The 27,741-nt window shown below is 42.3% G+C and overlaps 2 protein-coding genes across 6 annotated transcripts in view; one reads left to right on the forward strand and one right to left on the reverse strand.

The window, feature by feature from the left end:
- CATSPERE (catsper channel auxiliary subunit epsilon) overlaps positions 1–1,917 on the reverse strand; it is a 194,203-nt gene extending 192,286 nt beyond the window's left edge. The window contains exons 1-2 of one of the 3 annotated variants that reach the window (XR_006213984.1): positions 1,805–1,917; positions 551–599 (exon numbers count right to left, since the gene is read on the reverse strand). Coding sequence is in view for 2 of the 3 variants with exons in the window: in XM_042976315.1 (XP_042832249.1) it covers positions 551–599; positions 1,805–1,869 (114 nt within the window). In the remaining variant the exon portion in view is untranslated. Of the gene's footprint in view, positions 1–550; positions 600–789; positions 1,296–1,804 lie in introns of those variants that run through there. The other 2 variants (XM_042976315.1, XM_042976316.1) reach the window with 2 other exon arrangements.
- A 1,797-nt stretch (positions 1,918–3,714) lies between these two features.
- ADSS2 (adenylosuccinate synthase 2) overlaps positions 3,715–27,741 on the forward strand; it is a 36,497-nt gene continuing 12,470 nt past the window's right edge. Inside the window, exons 1-7 of one of the 3 annotated variants that reach the window (XM_042975515.1) lie at positions 3,715–4,010; positions 16,295–16,397; positions 17,208–17,276; positions 18,951–19,001; positions 25,302–25,368; positions 25,619–25,726; positions 26,730–26,811. In XM_042975515.1, the coding sequence (XP_042831449.1) occupies positions 3,828–4,010; positions 16,295–16,397; positions 17,208–17,276; positions 18,951–19,001; positions 25,302–25,368; positions 25,619–25,726; positions 26,730–26,811 (663 nt within the window). In that variant the 5' untranslated portion in view covers positions 3,715–3,827. Of the gene's footprint in view, positions 4,011–12,150; positions 14,170–16,294; positions 16,398–17,207; positions 17,277–18,950; positions 19,002–25,301; positions 25,369–25,618; positions 25,727–26,729; positions 26,812–27,741 lie in introns of those variants that run through there. The other 2 variants (XM_042975513.1, XM_042975514.1) reach the window with 2 other exon arrangements.

A 27,741-nucleotide genomic window follows, 5' to 3' on the forward strand; every position in this document is an offset into this window, starting at 1 on the left:
GCAGACCCATAAAAGGACATGTAGAAGGATATTCTTCACAGTGTTGTTTGTGGTGATAGAAAGCCATGTGTCCATCATTAGAGGGATATATAAATAAAATAAAACACACGCTAGTAAGCAGGCAGCATTCAGAAGAAATTAAGGCAAAGTATTGGATAAAAAAAGTAATATAGAGAATGAAATCTACAGCTTTGGTGACCATACATCTCCGTTTATCTAGGCAGTTCCAATTCATACCTGCTGTCCCAGCAAAAATATTAATAGCACTATCTTTCACTGTCAATAGTTTAGACAATATATTGTATGGCCATCTTATCTGTGAATACTAAATAAAAAAAACACTCAAAACCACATTATTTGTTTTTGCTACATACCTATTTAAGGACATTCATTGGGAAGGGGATTTATATTAGGATGACAAATGAGACAACGGAAATAAAATAAAAATAAATGAATGACACCACACTATACAACTAATATAAAACACTGCTCTTTGCTCTAAGGTAAAAAATGATTCTTGACTATAGTTTGAAAAAAATTGAACACTTACAGTACTTCTGGTACTAAAAATGAGGTAGCTTGGGCTGTTACTGGAATACCTGTGGAGGAAAAGGTCAAATATAAATATTAAAACTAATTTCTCCTCCAAATAAGAGGGATTGTATAGCAAACCCTTAAGTTGGCATAAGTGCAGAGGGAAGTTTTGTATATGACAGAGGCAATATTCAATAAATGGAACTGGAAAACGGAACTGGACTCATAAGGAGAAAGAAATGATTGCAGCCCTACCTTAGATCATTAAAGGAAACCAACTCCATCGGGATACGAAATGTCAAAAACAAAATGTTAATGCTCTTAGTAGAAAATGTAGGTACATATCTGTTAGACCTTGAGCAAAGGAAGAACTCGTTCAATAAGACATCTACCCTGAATTTTGCCTGGAACTTTGTCTGCACTAATTATCTCAATGAATTTAGTATTCTCGTCCGTTATGAATGTAGACTAGGGGGTGTCAAACCATGCCTTACAGGTCCAATTCCACCTGTTTGTTTTTAAAATAGAGATTCATTGGCGCACAGCCACATTTCCTGGTTCGCTATTGTAAGGGTGTGCATGAATCCCTAAGATGGCAAGTTGACTGCATCATCTGTAAAGCCCAAATATTTACTACCTGGTCCTTTCCAGAAAAGTTTGGTGACCTCTGGGGTACAACATAAAGTTTATACAACACCTAGAATTCACAGGCAATCCTTAATAATATCCCCTATCCTTATTTATTGATCCATTGTTTGCCAGGCCTATGCTGGGAGCTAAATATATCTTTGCATTCAAGCCTCACGACAACCCCGTGAGGCAGGTTTCATCTTCTTCACCTTATAGAGGAAAAAATGGAAGCTTACAAAGCGCCAGAAACCATCAACCACCTAGTCATCCTAGGGAAGTGCCCTTGCTCCCTGCCTCCACTCCCCGGTGGTGGCGACTTCTGGGTTCTCGTTTGCTCCGCTCGTCTCTGGCGGAACGAGAGCGCGGCAGGAGGAAACGAGTGTACGGATTCGCGGGGGCTCAGCTGTCCACCCGACAGCCACGCGAAGTCACCAAGACCCTGGAGTAGCAGAGCCCTAGCGCTGCCCCTCACTCCCGCCCCATTCATGGAAAACTGGCGGAAGGGGGCGGCGGGGCGCCGGTGCTGGGGGCCGGCAGCTGGGGCTCGGGGCGCTGGTCCGCAGGGGCGGGTGGGCCAGGGCGCGGGGGCGCGGGGGCGCGCCCTGCCCGGTGTCCCAGGGCGCCTTGGGCGTCTCTCTACCTCCACAGGGCCGAGCCGCAGCAGCTCAGCCACGACAGCAACACCGCCACTCCCTGGGCGGACATGGCGCCGGGATGGCGTCCGCCCAACGGCCCGGGCCACGCCCACCCTGCCCCCGCGCGCTCCCGGGGGGTGCCGGCGGACCCGCCGAGGAGGTGCCCGGGGCCCGGCGCCGCAGGGCGGGGTCGAGCCCCACCCGCGAGGGCCAGCGCGCAGTGCGCATGCGTGCCAGCGCGCCGCTACCTGCGCTATCCCTGAGCTTGGCAGTTGGTTGGAGGAGGAAACGTAAAACCAGACGGGAGGAAGGGCAGAAACCGTGCTTTTTGGGAGTGAAAGAGCAAAACCACTCCGGAAAACCCCAGTTGACGGAACGAGGGTGAAGCTTTTAAGTTCCCGCATCCTTTAGCCCAAGTCTTCGTTGTGACTGTACATAAATATTGCAATAGCGAATACATATCTGGCAGTGCTTTCCAGGATCCAGCACTCTAGAAGTGGTTTTTAAGTTCAACAGAAATGAACAGTAACGGGGACTTATTGAGCACCTACTTTAGGCCCAAAGCCACCTCGTGCACTTGAGTACAAGGAAATATGACAGCTTTCTGGTTTACAAAGGGGTTTGTAATCTTGTGGTAAAGCTAAGATAAACACAATTTTCAGGTTTCTAATTTATGTTTATTTGTTAGTAGACCAAATAATCTGAATCCTTGAGTGCTGCAACTACCTTTACTCCTCCTTACGTCCTCAGTGCCCAGTACCATCATGGTTTACCGACAAGGAATCATTGAATAAAACCAGTATGATACTAAAATACGCTCTAGGGACCATTAGAGAACGTGATTGTGTGTATACGATATATATGTAGTAGACATTGCACTTACTGTTTACATGAGGCTCTATTCGCACTTTTTCCCGAAGCAACCTTGTATCAGAATTAGCTGTCATAGTTAATTTGTGTTGCAGTTGGAAGAGGATTAGATCAGCAGGTGATACAGTTTACTCCAGCAGAAGCTAGGCGCGATTCAAACACTAAAGAGTGGAATGTACAAAAAGGGCCTGGGCTCTGGGCTCTCTCGGTGCCAATTCAGCCCGCACTAGAGCAAGTTAACTTTTAAATCCTATAAAATAAGGGTAAGAGAGTATTACTTCCCTTACGTGGTTGTGGAATTTAAAAGAGCTAAGTGCATCACAATATTTGGCACAAACTATACATCAGTATTCTCCTCTTCTCTGAGCCTCTGTTACTAGTGTGTAAAATGAGAAGGGTTGGAACTTTACTTGATCTCTAGACTTTCAGTTCAAACGTCCTCCATTGCTCTGCTTTTGAGTTTGCCCTCTTTGATCCCTGCCCCATCTCTCTTACTTCCAGGCCTTTAGTTTCCAGTTCCAAATCTACACATTTCAATTCCATCCCATTTGTATTTTGGAATTCCACCCTTTGAATTTCGCACACGCTATCTCGTCGCTGAATAAAGACAAGTCATTAAAAAACAATTTGAGGACGAACGCTTGCAGAACACCATGGCCCCAGAAAACGTCGCCTCCGCCCAGAGCGTTGCATGCCGGGAGTTGTAGTCCGACGCTCGAGCACGCACCTCCGCGCCTCTCCAGTTTGAAAAGCGGGACCAGGGCGGATGGGCGGGGCGATGAGGCGAAGCGCGCTCGAGGCCCCGCCCCCGCCACCTTCCGCTCGCGGGCTCCCCCTGGGGTGGCGCGCCAGGCTGCGGAAGGGGCGTGGCCTCAGTCCCGGGTGGCGGCGGTTGCCGCCACCGGGGCCTCTTCCTGCGGGCGGTGCTGCGGCGGCCGGCCTGCGCGGGGCAGTCCTGGTCGCCCCGTGAGTGGGCTGTGGCGGGGAGCGGGGCGGGGCCTGGCTGGAGAGGGGCGGCCCGGCGGGGGCGGGGGCGGGGGCGGGGCCGGCCTCTGGCTCCTTCTTCCTCCGCATGTGGCTGGCGGCCGCAGAGCAGTTCGGTTCGCGCACTCCTCGCCGCCCGCGCCTCCTTCGGGCTCTCCTCGCGTCACCGGAGCCATGGCGTTCGCCGAGACCAACCCGGCGGCATCCTCCCTGCCCAACGGCGATTGCGGCCGCCCCGGGGCGCGGCCCGGCGGGAACCGGGTGACGGTGGTGCTGGGCGCGCAGTGGGGCGACGAAGGCAAAGGCAAGGTGGTGGATCTGCTGGCGCAGGACGCCGACATCGTGTGCCGCTGCCAGGTGAGGCGACCGGGCTCTGACGCGAAGCCGGGCCCGAGAGCGCGGGCGCGGAACCCGGATCCGTGGTCCAAAAGGAGGTGTCACCTTGAGGTTGTCTCCTGCTCGGAGCTGCGGCGACGTGGAGAAATGGCGGGAGGTCAGAGACCCCTGACCCGAGGGGTTGGGGTGGCTCTGGAGGAAAACGAGGGTTGACGGGGAGTCTTTGGGAGACGCGCGATGCCTCGGGAGCTGCAGTTTTGGGTGTGGGGGGCAGTGCCCAGCCCCGGGTCTGGGGCCGGGGTGGGGACGGGATACGGTCCGAGTTTGAGACGCTCCCGCCCGAGGGAGGCCTGCTCCCGACTCCGGGCGGAGACCCCGCGCGGCTGCAGCACGCTCCCTCCCCTTAACCCACCCACCCAGTCGAGGGAGACCGATGGAAGGCCGGGGGGGTGGGGGGGTGGGGGGCGGAACGGATTGTTCCGAAGCGCCCGAAAAGCCGCTCGCCACTCCCCCACCTGCTGGCCCCCAGTGTGCAGACCTTTGCCTCCTCCCGTCCACTTTGTTGACACGAGAACCCAGCCTCCGGGCTTTGCACAGTTAACGGCCCCGGGTTTTGACTCCGTACCCCGTGTATTCATGTTGAGGGTAGATTATTGTTACTTGTTGGTCCCAGATGAAAGAATCCTAGCTCCTCTACGAGTGAGGCAAATAATGCGCGGATGTCAAATGTGGTATTTAGAAATATTTACATTGTTACGCTCACACGCTCACATGGAAAGTGAACTTTCGGGAAATGGAACGGTAATGTACTTCCTACCCGGAGACACGTGGTTTTCAGTGTAAGCTTTCTTCTGATTTGTCGGTTGCTTTGAAGCAGCCTCTAGGCTACGCCTTTGTGAAGGCTCTTAGATAACTATTACCAGTTTCAAAATTCGAAGTGGTTGAGCAATAACCACTTTCAAAACAAATTGCGATGTATTTGAAATGAACTGCTGTTTACCTCGCAAGAAGGTGGGTCTCTTCCTCGTGAACATGGCACAGTATGATGATGCCATGCTGTGTATGTTGTAACAAGTTAGTAGGCCCACTCGATTGAAAGCGTTCTACCTGAATGCCATTTGAACAAGCAGAAACAAAGTAATCACAAGTACAGAAAAAGCTAAATGCAGATATTCTGATTTGTCGTGGGGTTTTGTTTTGGTTTGGTTTTTTGCATGCAGAAACTCACCCTGCCCATTCCTTAGCCAAGGTAGTCATGGCCTCTTAGTATTACCACTTAGCACCACCACCACCTCTCCCCACCTTCAGATCTCTCTTCCTCGGGCCCTCTGGCGACCCACTTACCTTACTTACTTACTTACTGCCTTACTCCTAAGCGTGTTTCCATGCAAGTCCTGCCCCACATCGCCTTAGGAGCTGCTCCAAAAGCCAGCTTTCACCTTGCTTTTGTCTTAAAATCAGATCTGGCCATGCTACAGGGAAAGAAGAATGAGAATACCTAACTCTTGCTGGGTAGAAAGGGAGAGAGGCTGGGCCTCTTTGTCCCCTTCCCTGTCATTCCTGCCATCTTCCTTACCCAGAAATAGTAATGCTTAGGCTGAGTAACATTATGGGTTGTCAGAAGGTTTGGAGAATGTAACGTTGAAGAGCATTTATTCTAAAAGATCCTCGATTTTAGTATTTCCTTGAAAAATAGTAGAATGAATTTGTATACAAAAGAAGGTGTTTCTGTGTTGTTGTGAATGTCCTCTTGATGAAGGTCATGGACCAATCTCATCTGATGCCCTTGGAAAGCCTAGAGAGAAGTGATTGAAAAGGAGCCAAGTTTGGCTTAAAACTGTTAGCTGAAGACAGAGGAGGAACATTTGTGCAGACCTGTTACGCAGACGTTCGCCACCTGTAAACTTTTGACTGACTGCAATCCTTATATAATTCTAAAATCTTCGTATTCTAGTGCCTTTTAAGAGCTCATCATTGGAAGGACTCTTACTAGTTTTGTTACTGAAAGTAGTTACGTAATGAATGGATTTAAGCATCTCTCTTGTGATTCACCTTGGTAACTTTATATTATTTGGTCAGCCCTAGTAAGCTGACTCCTACTTACTGAGATTCTCCTGGCTTATAAAACTGAAGAATATGGAATGTTGAAATTCTCAGTGTATATAGAGCGCTGGGAAAAGTCAACGTTGGAAAGACATTTGTAGCTTGAAATGCCTTGTTTGGTGATTTAAGTTTTGTGTATTACTGGAAATCTATACTTTGTTAGAACTTGGTACAGTTTTTATTGATCATATTCATGCCATAAACTCAGCTTGTGTACAGATTGTTTCTCTAGAAGTGGTATACAGATGATGTGTTCATGGTTTAACAATGGAATCATAAAGGAATTTTTTCCAATTTAAAGTAAAGTTTTTGAAAGAAAAACTGACCTTGCACTTAACTATGTTAAATATATCAAATGCCTTATTGGAAAGAGTAGATGCAATGCTAGTGGCATTTTCATCAACACCCTTAAGGCCTATATTGCAGATTCAGGATTTAGACAGAATTATTTACAATTTGGTAAATTCTCTAGATCCATAAATCAGTATGTAGGGCTTAACATCAAAGAACAACCACTCCCGATATCTTAATTTTAAATTGATGTCTCTTAAGGAAAAGCCGTAAGTGTAGGACCAACTCCAGGTGTATTTTATTTATCCAACAATCACCAAATGAGTATCTACAGGGGATAAAGGGGGAACCACTTAGCCCCAGAGTTAAGCTGAAAAAGGCAGGGATTGTGCCCACAAGGAGCTTACAGTCCTCGGGACAGCTGCCACATAAGCAGGTATTGCCAGGTAGGGATTGGAGAAGGATACTGGTAGGGGTTTTTCAAAGAGTTAAAGTATGGGTGGGTGTAGGTCGGCCCCTTTCTGGCAGCATAAAAGTTGCTTTGTTAGGAAGTCTCTTGCTGTCACCACCGGCCCCCCCCCCCCCATCCTCCAGAGTCAACTGTTATACTTTATTTTATTTTGTTGAGTAGAAACTACAGAGGTTTTAACAGTTACCGTTTCTACCACTTGTTAAGCAGGTTTATTTATTGTTCTAGAAAGTCAGCAAGGTGGTCTTGGTTAACCATGAAGTTGCCTGGGATCCGGAATAGTTAGGACAGTACTCTCTCTCTTTGTGTTTTTTTTTTCCCTTCAGGGTTTTAAAGTTAACATAAAGAAAAATGTTAACTAAAATTAATTATAAAGGCAAAGTGTATCCTGTCACTTGCTTTATATAAAAGCTTGCCATGAAAATAAATACAATGAAGAAAATGTTAATTTGTAGCTAGATGCTGACATTCGCAGAAGGCTCTGAAACCACCTATTAGTAAGTTAAAAAAAAAAAAAAAGTATAGCAGACCTAACAGCAGCAAACTGAGTCTTTGTCGTTGGAATGATTAGAAAAACTGAGAGATAATTTAAAAGGGATAACTAAAGTGTTTTTTAAATGCCTTGACTAAAATTACCTCCCAAACCACTTCCCACAATTTTGAAGGTGGTAAAGAATTAGCATTTAGGGTAAACTGTTTTTCCAGATTCATAATAATCGCTATTTCTGTGTCCCCTGTCAACACTTTTTATAAAGTTCATAGACTTTCCCAAGTACAGAGATGTATACCAATGTGTGGTATACTTGGTTAAATCTTGCTTTCTTGGATTACTGTGTTTTCCCTGCCAGAATATAAATTTTCTCAAAACGAGGATTTATGCTTTTTTTGTTGTTGTTTTTTTCCATAGCACCAAGTACTCTGCGAGACAGAGAGGAAGTAAATCCTCAACAAATATTTATTAGGTGTCTGGATCACGTCTAGAAATTTCTTTGAGACCGGTAGCTTAACCCTTTCCTGTAAATTATTTTAACATCTCCCTGGACAAGTTAATTGACTGATGGCATGAGTTTAAGGTGGAATCCCCAGCATTCGTTGGATTAACACTTGTTACTTAGTATTTTAACTAGTACTTTTATGTTGTACCGTTATGTTCAGAGGCTTTAATGGTTTATATTAAAGTCTTATGTCTTGTGTGTTTGAAGAGATAACTGATGTTTGTAATTTTTTGTGTGTATTTCCTCAGCATATTTCGCTTGAATGCCGTGTCATTCTAGTAAAATAGTTTTTGTCTGCTGAGGGCAGTAGATCTGAAAATTTAGTTAATGAGGATATCTCAAGTTGTTTACTGTTTAAGCCTATTCTGTTGATATAAATATAGATAATATATAATGATATTATATACAATAGTACAGTAGGATATAACATGTAATTTGTTAATGTATAATCTCTATTTTTGAGGCATAAATTTTTAAATCATGAGATCATCTCAGTGACGTCTGATCAATATTATTTTATTTCTTTAATTTTGGTGGGAATGGGTGAGTGAGTTGGGTAATTTCAAGTTATCTCTAGGACAAACTGTTGCCCAGAACAAATGTAGAGTGAAATGGTAAATTGACATATAGTTACTGGCTTACTATAACCGGACCCAAATTTAGCAGTATTATCTTTTGGGCCCCATGTCAGATTTTGACACTAAAGATCAGTATGGATAAGCTACTCACCAATAAGTAGAGATTGGTGACTGTCGGAATACTTTTACCAGTGGAAAAGAGGACTTTGAGGTATTCAGTGTTGGCTGTGGGCACAGTTGAGAACCGTCAACAGTAGTCCCTTCCCAAGGCGACTCTGGCTCCAACGTGGGATGGTTCTTTGCATTAAACCAACTTTTAATTCTGTGTAGTTCAGATTATTTAGAATTCTTCTTTGAAAAGTGGGATTTTTGTCTATATCAAGCCTTCTTTTTATTCATGAGAAATTTTTTTTGACTTGAAACCTGCCGTATACTTCCAGTGCATTTTTAAGAAAGTGTCTTTATAAATGTAATGATTGGGTGAACTTTTCTCAAGCGTTTACAAAAGCTGCATCACACATCAATGGTTTATGCAGTTTTTGGTTGCGTGTCTGATCTTTCCATCCATGACCCTGGTTTAGTAAGTGTGTGTATTAGAGCTTGGTGCTTAGAGTCTACACGCAGCTTGATTGGGAACCTAAGGTCCTCCCAAGCTTTTCATCATGTGAGTGACATTTATCTGCACGAAACTGGAAGGTAACCATAATAACGTAAGGTAGAGAGAGTATCTTAAGCCTTTAAAAGACAACTGAGCAGTGTATATGTTTTCTCTTCCTATCTAGTGTGTCTGGTTACTGCTGAATAGTTCAGTTGGTCGACTTACTGCTAGTCACTTAACCTGTTCTATTTTGAAATCATAAGCCAATTGCAATTAGATGAACGTCTTCATAAAAGACTAGTCATCCTTGTTTATAATGACTTTCTTGCTGTGGGTTGACAAGTGTTTTAGTTTTGGTGTAAGGAGAAGTGTTTCGTGTGGAAAGACAGGCACAGGTCTGACGTTCTCCCGAGAAACCAGCCCAGGTCATCAGCATGGTCTCAAAAGCCTGTTAGGTTTCTAAGATACTTGAAGACTCGAGGCAAGACATAGGAACCCTTCTCTGCTTGCTGGGATGGTTCGGAGGCGCGGGGTGTGAGGCGTCGCTGTCCTCTCCTGTGATCCAGGGCAGTACCTGTCGTGGACGGGTGTTCACTTTGAGCTCTGTGGTCATAGCACGGTGTTCGTGTACTCGGGGCAGAAAGGACAAAGACGCACAGACCGTGTGTCAGAGGCCTCGGTGGCCTGAGAAAGGCCTCCAGGCTTCCGCACAAAAGTGTCAGCCCTGGACTCTCGGGCGCCTGCTGTTGCTGCAGACGCCATTGTTTCGGGTTTGCAACACGGCGGGGGGGGGGGGGGGGGGGGCCTTTACTGTCTTCACCTCCGCGGTCACAGCAGGAACTCGGTTAGGGGAGTGATTTGGGAAAGAGGTAAGACCCAATAGCCAGCTGAGTTGGGAATCAGGGGTCGCTTTTTTTTCTTTTCTTTTTTTGGAGTCGCTTTTGCAGACTAATGTCGTTTCATTTCATTCCCTTCCAGACTTTTTTTTTAATGTTTGTTTATTTTTGAGAGAGACAGAGCGTGAGTGGGGGAGGGGCGGAGAGAGAGAGAGAGAGAGAGAGAGAGAGACAGACAGACAGACAGACACAGACACAGAATGCGAAGCAGGCCCCAGGCTCCGAGGTATCAGCACAGAGCCTGACGTGGGGCTCGAACCCACAAACCGTGAGATCCTGACCTGAGCTGAAGTCGAACTTAACTGACTGGGCCACCCAGGTGCCCCCAAAACCTTTTCTTTTAAATCTCCCCTGGACCTTTGGAGCTTCTTAATTGGAAACTTGCACATACCACCGTTTCCTGATCCAAGCTTTTATTCTAGGGTTGGGCTTGACGGCTCCGGCGGAAGGAAAATTAATTGTCTCCTTTCTTAGGCTTCAAACCCCAATTGGGAAGTGTATAACTGAGAACAGTTACAAAATAACTAAATACTGTTATACCATCCCCGTAGTGCTTCCGAGCTTTGTTCTTGACAGCATAAATACTAACATTCGGAAGTTAATCATTTTTTATATTCGGTTTATCACCAGTGCAAGATAGGAACTTTAGAGAGCCAGCTGTATGCATACTATATTGCAATTAGTTCCTGCGGTGAATCATTTGGAGTCTGTTGTTTGCTAGCAATGGAGGGAGGCTGTCTTAGGCAAAATGGGGATTTGTTTGAAGCAAGGACGGGTTGGCCAGTCCTCAGGGTGGCCTCGGGTAAAGGCAGCTCCTGGGAGCTCAGCAGCCCGAACTGGCAACCTTTTTTTTTTTAAAGGAGGCTCCCTTAGGTTACAGGTGTCACTGAGCTACTGCCTTTCTCGCTACTCAAAATCCAATTCCCAAGAGGGGAGGATCTTGATTGGCTCAGGCTTGGTTGGATCAGGTTTCCCAGTCTGGGTCAATTTGCAATGATTTGCAAAGTAAGGAGTTTGTGGGGAGAGGGAAAAGAAGAGGGACAAAACATAAAGCAGGTGTAGCTGACGGAGAGTTAATTTTATATAGGAAAATGCGCAATGAAGAAATACTGGCTCTGGGTTATTCTTATTTGTGAATTGTTTGGTAACAGTATCAAGTATACTGTAGAGCCGCTGTTTTTCTAGAGGGAAGGATGTTTGGAATTAAATGGGTTTTTATTGGGGCACCTGGGTGGCGCAGTCAGTTAAGCATCCGACTTCCGCTCAGGTCATGATCTCACGTCTTGATCTCAAAGTTCCTGGGTTTGAGTCCCGCCTCGGGCTCTGTGCTGACAGCATAGAGCCTACTTGGGATCCTCTGTCTCCCTCTCTCTCTCTGCCCCTCCCCCGCTCTCTCTCAAAAATAAATAAACGTTTGAAAAAATTGGTTTTGATTAACTATAATTAAAACAGTGAAAATGGCCTATCTTAGGAATGGTTTATAAAACTTAAAGCGTATGTCAGAAACTTTGATCTTTAGGTTTGAGAACATTGCATTTTAGCTCTGCTTTTGCCTCCATCATAATGTTCGAGAGACATTTTATTCTTGGTCATTAAGCAGCATATTTAATATTTTATTTATATTTAATCTTAAAGCAAGAATAACAGTCGAAGAGAATCAGTAAAATAAATACCAAATTAGGGGATGTTTTGTGACTGGTGAGACCTGATTGTATTTTCTTTCATAGGTTTATTTTTTTACTTCAATACAGTGAATTTGCATTTACGCTTGTTTTTATTTAGTTTGTTTTAATTTTTTAATGTTTGTTTATTTCTGAGAGAGACAGAGACAGAATGCGAGCAGGTTAGGGGCAGAGAGGGAGGGAGACACAGGATCTGAAGCGGGCTCCAGGCTCTGAGCTGTCAGCACAGAGCCCGACGCGGGGCTCGAACTCAAGAGCTGTGCGGTCATGACCTGAGCCGAAGTCAGATGCTCAACCGACTGAGCCACCCAGGTGCCCCTGAATTCGCATTTATTCTTGATATTCAGTATAGGAAAAACCATCATTTAAGGCATTATAAACTTAGGTTTTTTCTCAAAGCAACTTGCCACATAATATGCAGTTACTTTGGGTTCACACGGATTTCTTGTTTCTTGAGGTTTTAAAGGGTAAATTTCAGAATTTAAAATGTTTAAAAAATTAAGGCATCTGAGAATTGTTAAAACATATTTTCTCTCTTGGTATCATTGATCTGGAAAACAACATTAATTGCTAGTCCACAGCTCTTTTGATTGTATGACAATTAAACACATTCTGTGTTTTTAGTTAAGTGATATAAAACATGCAGCTTTGATAGTTAACAGTGACTAGGACCTACATGTGTCCTATATGAGTGACTAGGACCATGTGTTACGGGAATTTAACAAAACAGCAAGAGATAGTTACTTGTAACTATTAATATGAATATATGATCAGTACGTTATCGGGAGGGGGGATAATTTATCAAGTTTGTTTTGCAGAAATTTCGCGTTGGGAAGAGAGTAGTACATCTCCGTTAAAAGTAGACGATATTTCTCTCCGATCGTTTATATAGTGCTCTCTGGCCTCCCCAGTGCTCCTTATGAGAATTATTAAACATGATTAAATATATATGTTCTCGTTACTTGCTCTGGCACGCTCGCGGAACTGCCCCTGTGACCGGCAGTGTGATCACAGATGTGGAAGCCTGTGGTTCAGACTCTGCCCCCCTAATTCACTGGAGGGTGTGGGGGGAGGGTGTGGTGTGGTTAGCAGTGGTGCACATATCGAAACCGTGTTTTGCTGCTTGCTAGTGTACTGACCTCTCCTTGGACCGGTGTAGTCTGTGTTTGGAGACCATTGCCTGAGCTCCCAAGGGGACTTTTGTATATTGCACACCATCTATGAATATTTGAGGTTAGCAGCCAAATAGACACTTCAGATTTGAAGCTGCCTCTGTCGCATTTTGTAAAACACGACAGTTTACGAAAGCTTATCTCCTGTATAGATCACCTTGTCAGGAAGCTCCTTATGAGTAACTCCCCCTCAGTTCACCTTAGGAATCTTTTCTGCAGAGTTGTGTGTTTGAGATTAGAAGCCGTCCTACCCCAGTTCCCCCGGGGCACTAATGACCAGATACGCTAATAAGCAGGCTTACATTTTCTCCCCCAGCTCCTTAATAGAATGAATAAGCTAGGGTTATTCTGGGCATGTTTAACCATATTTTCTTGCTCAACCAAGTAGAATTTAAATGAGATTGACATCCTGAGATTTCAATGAGAAATCTTCCATGAGATAGGAAGCCTGAATATAGGACATTGGTTATTGAAAGGGCTGATTAATGTTTGAGTGCACTCAGCTGTTCACTAAAGTGTGATTTTCAAGCCTTTTGCAGCTGAACTTTTCCAGCCTGAACCACCACCTGTAAACTTGGAAGAACTTACAAATTAAACCGTCTCATCCCCCTAGCGTCATCTCTCACAACCCATAACAAACAATCCGCTTTATTACGGTTGCTGCCACCATCACTGCCTGTCTTGGTAAAACATTATCTAAGAAAGTAGGGTTTGGTTACACAATAAGAACATTATTGGGCACCGCCGAGTTAATAATTGTTTCACCAAATGATTATATTAGTGTACCTATAAAAGTAGTTTTATGTAAATTAGGAGACTGACTTTAGAGGTCTACTCCAAAAATTGTGGCGTGGTTTTTTATCTTAGGCAAATGGTGGATTAAAAAAATAAACTGATTTTGCTGAAGTAATAGTGCTTTACTAGTTTTTTTTGTCATAAAGTCACCAGTACTTTATAACAGTTGAGGACAAATTTCTTAGATTTAGTGATTTATAACAATTTAGAATTAATAACAAATGAGCATCTTCATAGGATCTCTTCGTAGGATCTCCAGAAATTTGAATGAGCTTTATACTCCGGAAAGATTTTTCCTGAAAGTTTGGGGGAGGTCTCCTAAATCGTAAAAAGTCGCGATAAAAAAAGCTAATATTTGCATGAGGGATCGATCTGTGAAAGAAAAGCTATAAACACCAAGTAAGAATTGTCCTGTGAGTTATTTTTCTTTTAGGGTTCTATCAGAATTGGTAATAAACTTGCACAAGTGTGAAGTCATAATAAAGTATGCACCAGGAAGTGCTGCTGTGACGTTGTCTCTAAGGACCACAGATTGGAAACAACCCGGATGCCTCTCTTGTGGGAAATAAATTCTGTATGGGACCGTGTAAAAAGCTGTACGGTAGGGCCATGAAAAGAATGAGGTGGTTCAGTTCACAAGGTGTGGAACGCGTGCTCAGATTTGCTAAGTAAAAGCAGGCTGCCCGGGAGTATACAGCTCCCGCCGTTTGGATGTGTGCAATAAAACAGGATGCAGATACCTGTTGGCTTTGGCAAATTACCTCCAGAAGTTACACCAAAACCTGGTGGTGACTGGTGGGGTGAGGACTATGAGGAAGACTTCACCCCCTACTGTGCATCCTTCAGAGCCTTTTCTCACATGCAGATGTTTCTTATTAAAACATAAAAAGTAGGGAAATACTGCCAGGTTCCCTTGGTGTATCGAGTGAGGGAAGTGCTGCTAATCACTCCTGCTTCTGTCCTCCTGTGACCTGCCGCCCACCTGTTGCCTTCCAGACCTCACTGTCCGGTCTTTTTTTGTTTTGTTTTAAACATACCTGACATAGACATGTACTAGTCTTAAAGCAGGCAGTTCTTTGCTTTGTATTTGTGGAGAACAGTATAAATAGGCATTTATTTATTTATTTATTTATTTATTTATTTATTTATTTATTTATTTATTTATTTATTTTGTGCAAGACCAATCTTCTGGCAGGTTTTGTGAGTTCGTGATTGGTGATGATTTGGTAAAAAGTAAATAACCTTCATTTTGTCAAAAACAGCCTTGGGATAAAGTTAAACTAGTCATTCTCAGGACGCATAGTGTATTGATATTTTTTTTAGTGTCCAACAAGGATGCTGTTAAATTTTCTATTTGTTGCAAATATATTCCTGGTTTGTTTACTTTAAGCTTTTTGTTAATATTATGTAGAAGTTTAAATATCAGTTGATTTGTGTGGGGTTTTTCTTTTTAATGTTTTTTAAGCTTAGAAATTAGAAAAATTAGGGCGCCTGGGTGACTCAGTCCGTTATGAAGCGTCCGACTCTTGATTTCAGCTCAGTCATGTTCCCTCGGTTTGTGACTTCAAGCCCCAGGTCAGGCTCTGTGCTGAGGGTGTGGAGTGGGCTTGAGATTCTCTGTGCCATCCTCTTTCTCTGTCTTTCAAGATAAATAAACTCAAAAAAAAATTAGAAAAATTATGTGGTCACTTAATAATCAGTCTCCTGTGAACCTAATCTGACCTCAGGTTTTGCTTTGTGTTGACTATTCTAGGCATCAGCTTCACAGAGTGGAAGTTTCACTATGGGGTTATAATATGTTTCTCAACTTTAGAGGTTCCTTGACCCAGTGTATTACTTTATCCAGAGATGAGCGGTTTCAGGGATTGGTACTAAACACCCACAAGACTGACTTACACATTTAAGAATTGGAGTCTCAGGATAGCCAGTATTGGAAGGAGTTACTTGGAGATTTCCTAGTTGATAGATAAGTCCATGCAAGAATACACATTTCAGGTCTCAGAGCTGCTTGACGTGCTTTTAGTACCGTGGGAATTACATGAATGTTTATGTCAAGTTAGGGTCGACATAACTGAATCGATTACTCTTTTAATCTAGGGATTTTTCTGTGTTTGGATGAAATATCACGGATAATTAATTAGATTGCTGCATGTCCTCTAGAATGCCCAAGCCAGAATAACTAATTGTTCCCTGTACTTCTTCTCTCATAATTTTTTCTCTTTTTAAGAGGGGAGATGTCTTTCTACCTTCTAGAAACCTGAATTTATTAGTTTTCTAGATCCCGTCAGGAAAAACCAGGGTGCTGTGGTGGGGGGAAGAAGAGGGTATAGTCAAACTATTATAAACCCTCTAAAGAATAAGTGTTTGTGGGGCGCCTCGGTGGCCCAGTCGGCTGAGCGTCCAACTTCGGCTCAGGTCACGATCTCGCGGCTCCCGAGTTCAAGCCCCTGTGCTGACAGCTGGAGCCTGGAACCTGCTTCGGATTCTGTGTCTCCCTGTCTCTCTGCCCCTCCCCTGCTCATGCTCTGTCTCTCTCTCTCTCTCTGTCTCAAAAATAAATAAAACATTAAAAAAAATAAAAATAAGTATTTGTGGCGAATACATACTTGGGTTTTCTTCAGTTATATTGACATTTTAGAAGAAATTACTAGTTCACTTTAGAAGGGAGATGTGTTATTTGTCATATTTATTGTCCGGGTCAATTTTCCCCTGTCTTATATTTTCAGGGAGGAAATAATGCTGGCCATACAGTTGTTGTAGATTCTGTGGAATATGATTTTCATCTTTTACCCAGTGGAATAATTAATCCCAATGTTACTGCATTCATTGGTGAGTGTATAAACTGAACCGTTTGGGTTTTTTTTCCCTCAATTGATAATGGTGTTCATTTTTCGTTATCCAAGCTGATTTCATCTCTCACTGCTCAAATAATCACTGATCCCTTATTAATCTTGACCTTGGTACCTTCTGGAATATACCTAACTCTGGCTATTTTACAACTCTGTCTTTTAGCACTAATACTTTTTGGAATAACTTGCATTTAACTGTGGCCATTGGCAATCTTAAATTTATAAAGTAGTATTAGATCATCACATCAGCTTTCCAAACACTGATGCACAGTAAGAAATATAGGAGGTGTTTCACGGATTGATGCTGAACCCTTATAATGTGATGCGATCTAAAGTTTTTTGGCCTAGTTTTTTATCTTTAAAAATGCTAATCACAACCCGCTAAATTGATTTTATGGCCACTAATAGGGTGTGATTCCCCAATTTTAAAGGCATTGATTTAGCATCATTGTAACCTGGTTCAGTTTGCCTAGACCGACCTAACTAGGTTCTTTCAGAATAAGTTTCACTTTGTTTCAAAGAAATTTCAAATTATTTTGAATGTAACTTTAGTGTTTTATATTCTATGTGTATTTACATTACTCTACTGTTAAAAACTTGGAATCATTTCTGTGGTAACTCCCTGAGAAATCAGATATTCTGTTTATTAAGTCCTTCATATATCTGCTATTCTAGATGAGAATTATCATAGATGTCTGTATTTTAATATCATTATATCTGTATTATAAGTATAAATATTTAAGGTTGGTCTTTTTTTTTTTTTTTTTTTTTTTTTTTTGCTTTCCTTTAGGAAATGGTGTGGTAATTCATCTACCTGGATTATTTGAGGAAGCAGAGAAAAATGTCCAAAAAGGAAAAGGTATGAAAGCCTGACTGCTTTGCCTGGTAACTGGTTTGTTTATTGTAAAGTTTGTTGAAAAATCTCACACCAGACAAAACATTTTGTCTTATGCTTTAAATTTTTTTTTTAATGTTTATTTATTTTTGAGAGAGACAGAGCATGAGTGGGGCAGAGACAGAGGGAGACACAGAATCTGAAGCAGGCTCCAGGCTCTGAGCAGAGCCTGACGCGGGGCTTGAACTCATGGATGGTGAGATCATGACCTGAGCCGAAGTCGGATGCTTACCAACCGAGCCACCCAGGCTCCCTTGTCTTATACTTTAAAATTGCAGGTTGTTGTAGGACAAATGTTTTCAATGTCGGTTACATTTTATTCAGTATGATCAGTATTGTAAACAGAAGACAAACAGAATAAGGTAATTGTGTAAGACCTGATTTCTTGACACCCAGGTCATCCATAGAGTTTCTCTTCAGGCTCCTGGAATCACTGTCCGTTCGCTGGTGGAGAAACCCCAGAGATTCATCATCCCCACCTCCCAAACCAAACGTTAGCTTGTGGGAGTCAGGAAACCAGTGAGGTCCCCTTTGCACACAGTCAGTCAGTGTTGTTCCCATGGGTTGTATAACCCTGGGATAAAAACAGGGTTGTTTCTGTCCCTCCCTCCACATGAGGGAGATGCTCTTTCTATGACATGATTCACTCCCATCTCCTTAAGAACAATTTTTTTAAAGCCTTAATTTCCTGCCTTTGCTAATCTCTTTGGGATTTGTGGAAGTCTGTTTACATTCAGTTTGGCTGCCTTGCTGGGCTTTGAGGGCCACTTGGCAACACAAATAATAAATACGCAGTTGAGGAAAAGCACTGTTTGCCCTTAGCCTGGCTCGTTGGAAATACTCAATTCGATTTCGTTGTTCAAGTTTAAAAGTAGCAATCCAACCTCAAGTGTTCCTGACAGTTCGATGTGATGTCACAGAATCCTGGCTGCCTGCGGCTCTCATCCCTCTTTGCTTCCCTGCATTTTTACCTACGTGGTGCTGTCTCCTTTTAAATTCTTTAATCTTTTAAAAATTTTTAAACGTTTATTTATTTTTGAGAAAGACAGAGCACGAGCAGGGGAGGAGCAGAGAGAGAGGGAGACACAGAATCTGAAGCAGGCTCCAGGATCCGAGCTGTTGGTACAGAGCCTGATACAGGGCTGAACTCACAAGCCATGAGATCATGACCTGAGCTGAAGTCAGACACTTGACGGACTGAGCCACCCAGGCGCCTCTAATCCCACTTTTTATAATTGTCTTTTGGGAAAGGGTGCCATTCCCCAAATTAACTCCCTTTTCTTAAAATTCTTCTCCTGCTCTGCAGCAAATTCCCCCTCCCCTGCCTCTAACAAAAATGACATTTTCCCACCATTTGCTTTTGGATTCTTAGAAGTATTTTATGTGGCTCCGGCTGGCTTGAGTTTGAAGCGTTTTAGAGTTAAACATTTAAAAAGATAGAATTTGTGCATGAGTGTATATATAATGAATGACCGGTCAGAACATTCCTGTTAAATATGTATCCCGTACAGAAGACAAGATGTGTTAGTGATTACTTCCGTGAAAAACACTTTGAAACATTGTATCCCTAAAGAAATTAAGGTTTAAAAATTATACAAAGTGTTCAGTTAACCGTATCTTTTTTCTCCTTCCCTCTAGGTCTGGAAGGCTGGGAAAAAAGGCTCATCATATCTGACAGAGCTCACATTGGTAAGGGGCATAACATGCATTTTTTTATAACTGCCTTATTCTCAAAGTTATCACTAACTTCTGAGGAATTAGCTAAACTAATGAATAACATAAGCAGCATTTCATGAGAAACATCTCTAATCCTGTTATAGAATAAAGCATATTAGGGACACCTGGCTGGCTCAGTTGGTGAAGCATCTGAGTCTTGATCTCAGCTCAGGTGTTGATCTCAGGGTGGGGAGTTCTGGCCCTGCGTTGGGCTCTGTGCTGGGCATGAAGCCTACTTAAAAAAAAATAAAATAAAAGATATAATAAACCATATCAAATATGAAGAGCATTTATTTGCACATTAGTACTCATGTAAAAAGCAGGTCTTCTATCTGGAAAAAATCTTGAGAGTGACTCTTTGTGTCTAAAATGTACCCATGTGGCTTTTTCAGTGGTTCAGACTTTATTCAGTGTAGCCTCCTTGTCCGTTGTTAGAACAAACTGGATTCTCAAATTAACTTCAAGCAGCACCAAGAAGTTTGAAGTTTGTCTCCTTGTTCCTGTCCTACCTTTGAAGGGATAGAATTGTTAATTATCAGTCACATGGTTTTGAGACATTAACCAGGAAAGAGAGAGAACTGACCGATGCAAGCTCTTAAGTTGCATTTAAAAAAAAACTTTTTTCTTATGTTTTTTATATTTGGGAGAGAGGCAGAGAGCGAGTAGGGGAGGGGCAGAGAGACAGAGACAGAATCTGAAGCAGGCTCCAGACTCCGAGCTGTCAGCACAGAGCCTGACGTGGGGGGCTCGCGACCTGAGCCAAAGGCAGACACTTAGCCTCTGAACCACCCAGGCACCCCTTAAGTTGTATTTAAATACAAAGGTCTCCTGAGACAAGAGCTGCTCTAGTTTTAGCCTTGACCTCCATTTAAGAGCAGCCCCATCAAGTTTCTTAAGTACCAGCTAAGTAGCAGTGCCTCCAAATTACCAGCAGAGGCTGAAGCCTATGGCTAAACCTCAGTAATCCATTCAAATAATTTCTCTGAAGTGAACTGTGCTGGACTGACATACTCTGGGGGTTTAATCTGCTCACTTCTAGCTTCTTTTCAAGCTTATTAGATCATCGACGTAGACCTTTCTTTTCTAACGTAAGCATTTAAAGCTGCGTATGAGTCTCCTACTACTTTAGCTACATTCCACAAATACTGACATTTTGTACATTTATTTCCATTCATTTGAAAGTGCTTTTTGGTGATTTCTTTTTGACCCACGAGTTATTGAGAAATGCGTTTACATTTGTAAATATTGGATGCTTTTTCTGATTTCCCTTATTTATTCCTGACTTTGTTATAGACAGAGAACATACTCTGTGTGTGATCTCATTCGTTTTCAATTTGTCGAGACTTGTGTTATGGCCTGGCATAGGGCCTCTTTTGGTTAGTGTTCGACATGCACTAAGAATATGTGTTCTGTTGAGAGTGGGGTGTCCCTTAAGTGTCAGTTAAAGGGTGTTCACGTCTTCTGTGTCCTCGCTGGTATTCTGTCTCCTTGCTGTCACTTAGAGGCACGCTGAAACCTCCAGCAGTAACTGGATTCGTCTGTCTTTTCACGTCTTGTCAGTTTCTGCTTTGTGTGCTTTGGGTGGTGTGTCTATTTAAACTTCTGTTTTTGGCGGATTAACTTTGATCGTGATGAGATGTCCTCATGTCTGTTGGTATACACAGGAATGTGCCACGGTAATATTCCTTACTCTTAAGAACCAGCACACCTTTCTTAAGATCAGCGTTTGCAGGAGGTATCTTTTTCAATCTCACCATCCTTAGCTTATCCATATCTATATTTGCAGGGCATTTATTATACACAAAATATAGTTGGTCTTGCTTTTTATTCATTGTGACAGTGTCCCCTTTAACTGGAGTGTTTAGATCATTTATTTCTAAATATAGTTAATTAACATTATGGCTGAATTTATATCTGCTTTTTGTTTTCTATTCCTGCCATTGTCTTTTTTCCTCCTTTTCCTGATTTCTTTTAGATTTAGTATTTTAAATATTATCTGTACTATTTATTGATTGATTAATTATACCTCCTGTTTTGTGAATTTTGGTAGTTCTGGGATTTGTAATATGCATCTTTAAAATTTTTTTTAATGTTTTTATTTATTTTTGAGAGGGGGGAGGGGCAGAGAGAGAGGGAGACACAGAATGTGAAGCAGACGCCAGGCTCTGAGCTGTCAGCACAGAGCCTGATGCGGGGCTTGAACTCACGAGCGGTGAGATCATGACCTGAGCTGAAGTTGGATGCTTAACCAACTGAGCCACCCAGGTGCCCCTATAATATGCATCTTTAATCATCTACCTTAACATGATACAATATTTAACCCAAGATTTTTACAAGCAATGTTTCTTTTTTTTTTTTTTAATTTTTTTTTTTTAACGTTTATTTACTTTTGAGACAGAGAGCATGAATGGGGGAGGGTCAGAGAGAGAGAGGGAGACACAGAATCTGAAACAGGCTCCAGGCTCTGAGCTGTCAGCACAGAGCCTGACGCAGGGCTCGAACTCATGAACCGCGAGATCATGACCTGAGCTGAAGTCGGACGCTTAACCGACTGAGCCACCCAGATGCCCTCTATACCCCTTATCCAGTCCCTTGTGTTATTACTGTCCCACATTTCATGTCTACATTGTTATAAACTCAACATTGCATTCTTAAATTTTTGCTTTAAACAGCTAATTTTCTTTTAAAGAAATTTTTAAATGAGTCCATTGTTGGCCAGTTCTTTACGTTAGCATACTTAAGCAAGCATGCAGGGAACCATTACATTATAATTGCGACCTGTCGCATTGAAACGCCTAACAAAATTTGTAATGTAAGAGATACTTACCGATGGAAAGAGATCTGAGAAATGGCCAAGACTTTAAGTTTCTTTAAACATTTGAAATCTAGGTTAGTTGGTGTCTGTCCTTTGATTTAGCAACTATCTATTGAATGGCTCCTCTGTGCCAGGCGTAGTGTTGGGCACTGAGGATTCAGCAGTAGAAAAAATGGAGCGTGTGGTGTAGTAGGGCAGACAGATGACAAACAAGATAAATCTGTAACAAACGCGCCGTGGCATGCAGTGATGCGGTCTGAGGAGGGGGGAGCCACCTGTCGCATCTGGCAGTTTGGAGAAGGTGGGTAGCAATCTATAGTTTCCGATGCAGTGGCTGGGGATGTGTCACTGCAAAGATGACCTTTGTGTCATCTCCTGAGTGAGTTCTAGAGACCTCCTGTGCAACACTGAGGCTGTAGATGACCGTGTTCTCTTGCGACTTAACAATCTCTTAAGAGGGTAGATCTCCTAGTGAGTGGCCACAACTAATAAAACCCCCAAAACAACTTAGAAGAGCACCAAGCGACGTGGGTATTACAGATCCTGAAGCTCACATGGGCACATTAATACAGTGTGACATTAATGGTGTTAATAAAACTTAACTATAATAATAAAAGATGGTGTTATTAAAACTTATCTACTGAAAGTGCATAATTATCTTTTATTTTAAAAATTAGACTGAGTCCCCAAGGCAGCATTTTTTGTTTTCCTTATCTAGGCTGTGGACAACGGAAGACATGTTTAAAGCAACCTCACACGAAGAGCGTTCTTTCAAAAACAGTGTTAGTGGGGGTATTAAGGCTCTGTGCCACGATGAGGCTTTATGAAAGTAATTACTCTGAGTTCACTAATAGCTCCCCGGGGCCTGGAAAAACCTAAGGAAACATTAGCTTAGTGGCAAGGTACTAAATTAATTTCTGAGAAATATGGTTTGCCTGCTTTCCATCAACCATTTATTTGTGGTTTGCAAGTTGCCACTGTAACTTATTTGGGCATAGAAAATGCAGCAGATACTTAAATGCAAAATGTTTTTTTATTCAAAAGAAATAGCTCACTCCAACGTCTCACTTTGGCAAAGTCTGAGTTTTAACGAAACAGCTTCTTAAGAACTGTTCGGGCTCCTCTAAAGTAAATAAGAATGGTTATTAGCTGTACATGGTAATAAACTAATCCCTACAGTATACAATAGCTATTATTAGAAAAAAGTAACCATTTTAACATCTCACACACAACAGCAAAATGCACAAAAAGTGTACACATATTTTACCCCTTTAATCAGTGTCTACCTTGTTAAACAGAGCCTTTCTAGTGCCCGAAAAAGCTACTTTGCTACCCAAGCATGTAAAGGACTGATACACTGATGGCTGTAAGACATTGATGAAAGAAAGCAGACGCGAGTAAATGGAAAGATGCTCTGTGCTCGTGGATTGGAAGAATCGTTTTGTGAAAATGTCCGTCCTACCCAAAGCAATCTACACATTCAGTGCAATCCCTATCATATTTTTCACAGAAATAGAAGAAACAGTCCTAAAACTCTTCTAGAACTACAAGAACCAGAATTGTCCAAGCACCCTGTACATACAAATATTGAATCTTTATGTTGTATGCCTGGAGGTAGTGTTCTAGGTAGTATATTTCAGTCAAACAAATAAACAAACAAAATCACTCTAATGACCTTTCCCAGTCCTTATCTACTCCGTCTCACCAAGGGAGACTGCTATTCTCTCACTATAGATTGGTTTTGTCGTCGTCGTTGTTGTTTGAAGTTGATACAGATTACACATTTAATCTGTTGCGTCTGATTTCCACTCAACAGGGTGCCCATGAGATTCATCCTTACTGTTCAATGAAGCAATATTTTATACTTTTTTCATTGCTGAATAGTATCCCATTGTATGAAAATGCCACAGTTTATCCATTTTCCCATTAATGAGGCTTTGACTCATTTCTAGTATTGAGTTACTGCAAATAATATTGCTCTGAACATTCCCATAGATACCTTTTGGTGTGCAATATGGCAGTGTAGTTTAAAAGGATGTTGTTGCTACCTGCTTCTGTGGCACGAAGACGCATAGTGATTTACAGGGTAATTTTATGTCACACAATAAAAATTTAGTCTCTGTGTTGTAATCACCTAGTGTAAGAGGTGTCAGAACTCCTGTTCCAGACCACTGGGGAAATCTGTTAACCATACAGTTGGGAAGAGGACTGCCTTGACAATTTTGTAGCGCCTCAAAAGAGGGAATTAGGGCAGAGGGGGTTGTAGGGGGTAGGGTTAATCAGAGGGTGGATTAAGGTCAGGTTTCCTCGAATTTTTCTGGTTTCAACATCTATAACTACAACAGAAGCCTTCTGATACCACCAGATCTTTTACCTAAGCCACCAATGCTTTCTAGGAAACTTAATGTCAGTCGTTCTGTGTAAAATGTAAACATTTCAACTTATTTTTATGGAAGCAATAGCAATCATTAGGGAAAAGAAGCCATGGTTTAATGTATGAAAAATGATTAAATTGGACGCTGCAAGTGGGTGAATTTTATGGTACATAAATTATATTCCTGTCTGGCTTTTTGGAAACAAAGGAAGCCTTGGTTAAAAGTTGTAAGACAAAATTCTAGGCCTGCCTGTTCCATCAAGTAGCTATTTATTCAGTCGGTAAATATTTGAGAACTTGTAGGCACAGGAAATCAGCTGGTAAGAGACTTCCTAAAGTACTGCTGGGGCGTGAGTTTGTGAGTGCACGTGCAGGCACAGGAAGAGCCACATTCAGACACAAGTGTCTGCCTTGTAGCCATCAATGTAAAAGAATGCCCGTGTGACCCAAGGGCAGAAAGGGGACCAGAGCACGGAGCCAGAAGAGAGGCCACATAAAGGAGTTTTGTCTTTTTCTTTTGAGCAACAGAAAGCCATTGAGTTTTTAAAGGCAAGGGGGTGGTGACATCATATTTTGTGTCTTGGAAAGACGGCTTTGCTGCCTTAAGAATTATGAATTCGAGATAATCTGAATTTCCAAGAGTGGAAATACACTCATTAGGAAGCCACGGTTTGGGGTGAGAGATGACGGAAGTTTGGGACTGGTGAGGGAGAGTGAGATGTCAAGATAACGCAGAGATGTCTGGAGGGTAGACCTTGAAGAAAAGAGGGTGTCCTAGTAAGTGAAGCTTCATAGGATTGTAGGGTAGGCCCCAAAATTACCCTCTTACTGACCAGTTTTAAAATAATATAGTTTGCAATTAATAGGAATGAACGATTGGGCATTATTTTCGTATTCATGTACCTGTTGGCGTCATAACTTCACTCCCACCATTATTGACGCTTTTTAAAAGCATCCATTTGATTTGTCGTGATGAAAGTAGGCCGAAGGCATTTGTAACTTAAGTAATTTAAAGTGCAGTATGTTTTGCTCCTCCCATGTGATCTCTGTTTCAACGACTGTGATTTGGTGTTTCTCTCCTCAGTATTCGATTTTCATCAAGCCGCTGATGGTATCCAGGAGCAACAGAGACAAGAACAAGCCGGGAAAAAGTATGTGTTTTTGTTTATGGTGCAGTTTAAGCAGATCCAGACCCTTATGTTTAAATCCTAGGCCAGAGGTTTAAGAAAAATTATTAGAATATGTTTGGATTTCAGAGGAAATCGATAGGGTTGTGATGATAAACTTAGAGAAAAGAGCACAAACAAAATAGTCGAAGTAACTCCATTCTTTGTAATGATCTGACCATAAGAAGTGCCTCTTTCTTGTCTAACTCAAAGCCCGTTTTGATTTATTTTTAAGCTTGGGTACCACAAAAAAGGGCATTGGCCCAGTTTATTCCTCCAAAGCTGCTCGGAGTGGACTGCGGATGTGTGATCTTGTTTCTGACTTCGAGGGCTTCTCTGAGAGGTAACTAACTTGTGTTTCAGAATGGAAAGAGCACATGGGATTTTGGGGATTGTTCATATCCAGGATGCAAATTGGTAAGATCAGTATTCTAGTTGAATAGTGGCGTTTGGCTCTTTTGTTTTGTTTGGAGTATTAAAGTTACTTTTTATTACTTAATTTCAAATTAACTTCATGAAAAGTAACATCTTGTTGGTATCCTAGCAGTACCCCAAGAAGGCAAAGCCAAAATTATATGTAGGGATTGGAGTTTGGTATAGTTTGCTGAGAAATAGATTCCAGGGGGGTGTGGCGGTACTGTGGTTGGGTTACCGCCCCCTAGAGTCTTGACCCCTCAGATTTTCAGTTCCAGAGACTCCCCCAGCCTAGACATAATTAGTCTCTTAGGTACTGGTGAACTATTTAATATTTAAGCTCACCTTAAAAAATAGAAATTGCCTCATGGATGCTTACTCTCTAGAAAAGTCTCCATGAGAAACCTAATAATCATCAAAGCTGTGTGGTGACTCCGTGACAGGGAGTTAATTGGTTGTGTCTAATGACAGGTGGCATCAAAGACCCGATGGCTGAATCCATTTTCAGGCAGCAGTTTGTGCCATCAGGGCACCTCCACTGAGATTACTGGAGACCAGTTGCTAAATTCTGCCTCTGTCTCTTTAAAAAGCATTGTGTAGACTGTCTCCTTTTGTTTTTTTTTTACACGACGCAATGTAATTTACACTGATTTAAGTCTACTGGTTACAGATCTTAGGCCATCCCCTTCCCTCCACACACATCACCCTAATTATATGATTGGCATTCCTACATTTGAATTAAAAAATATTTTGAATGTATCACTTATTCATATGACTGATCTCCTGTGTAGCTTTTACGTCTTAGAATGTAGCTTCAGTCCTGGATTGATTTGTTATGAAAACCACTTATCTACAGAAACCATTTGAATCAAGTGATCTATTCAGACTGGTTTTACACAGAGCGAACATCTTGATTTATCCGTGTTTCTCAGGTTCAAAGTTCTGGCCAACCAGTACAAATCTATATACCCCACTTTGGAAATCGACATTGAAGGCGAATTACAAAAACTCAAGGTAATGCTTTCTGGCCCCTTTAACGTCCTTTTAAAAAAGTCATTTGCCAGATTGACATCTAAGATCATTCATTCGGGCTTTGTGTTAGGACCTGCAAACATAAGAATGAAGAGCATACAGTCTCTAATTTCCTTTATGGAAATCATATTGTGACTGGGAAGATGTACATTAAATGATTTACGGTGTATTAAGTACCACACAGACTGTGTAACATACCGGAAGTAAGGACTGGTATGGCAAATTATTGTCCTTTTTAAGTCTGAAAGCATAAGGCCTACCGAAAAGGACAGGGCATGTTTGAGTCACTTCGTGTGATGTGGCTGAAATGAAATATTGGCGGGGCGGGAGTGGGCGGGAGGTCTTCTGGGGGTCTTCTGTCTAGCGATAATGATTTTAGCTTTTATCCTGGAGTTAAGGAAAAGCTGTTGAGTAATTCTGAGCAGAAAAAAGACTCGATGTGGATTATGTAAAAAATAAAAATCCCTCCTAGCAATGTGGAGCAGAGATCAACAGAGGGACGGCCGGGGCTGTTGACTTTTAAAGCTGGCCAGCACATTCCGGAAGGAGGGCCCCCCGGGGCCGGTCTCTTTAGCACTGTTCTCTTATGAGACCAAGGTGATTGGCAAAGGTTGGGCCCACGTTTGGCAGCTGTTAGGTGTCAGGTGCCCGAGTTAGTAGACGAGTCTCCTGCCTTCTCCACCTTCCATTCCTCCCTGGTCTTTGGTGAGTTTCAAGCTGCTTCCTGTGTATCTGATTATTACTCCTTCTCTTCTGTAAATCGGTATGAACATCAATTCCAGAACTGAATAGGAATTTACAAACCTCCTATGTTATTCTAGAATGATTATAGACTCTAGGCCTATCTACTCACTAAATTCCTTAAAAAAAAAAAGAAAAAAGACCTCCAAGGAAGATTCTAAATGCTAAGTA

Source organism: Panthera tigris, chromosome F3, assembly GCF_018350195.1.
Source record: "Panthera tigris isolate Pti1 chromosome F3, P.tigris_Pti1_mat1.1, whole genome shotgun sequence".
Lineage (NCBI taxonomy): Eukaryota > Metazoa > Chordata > Mammalia > Carnivora > Felidae > Panthera > Panthera tigris.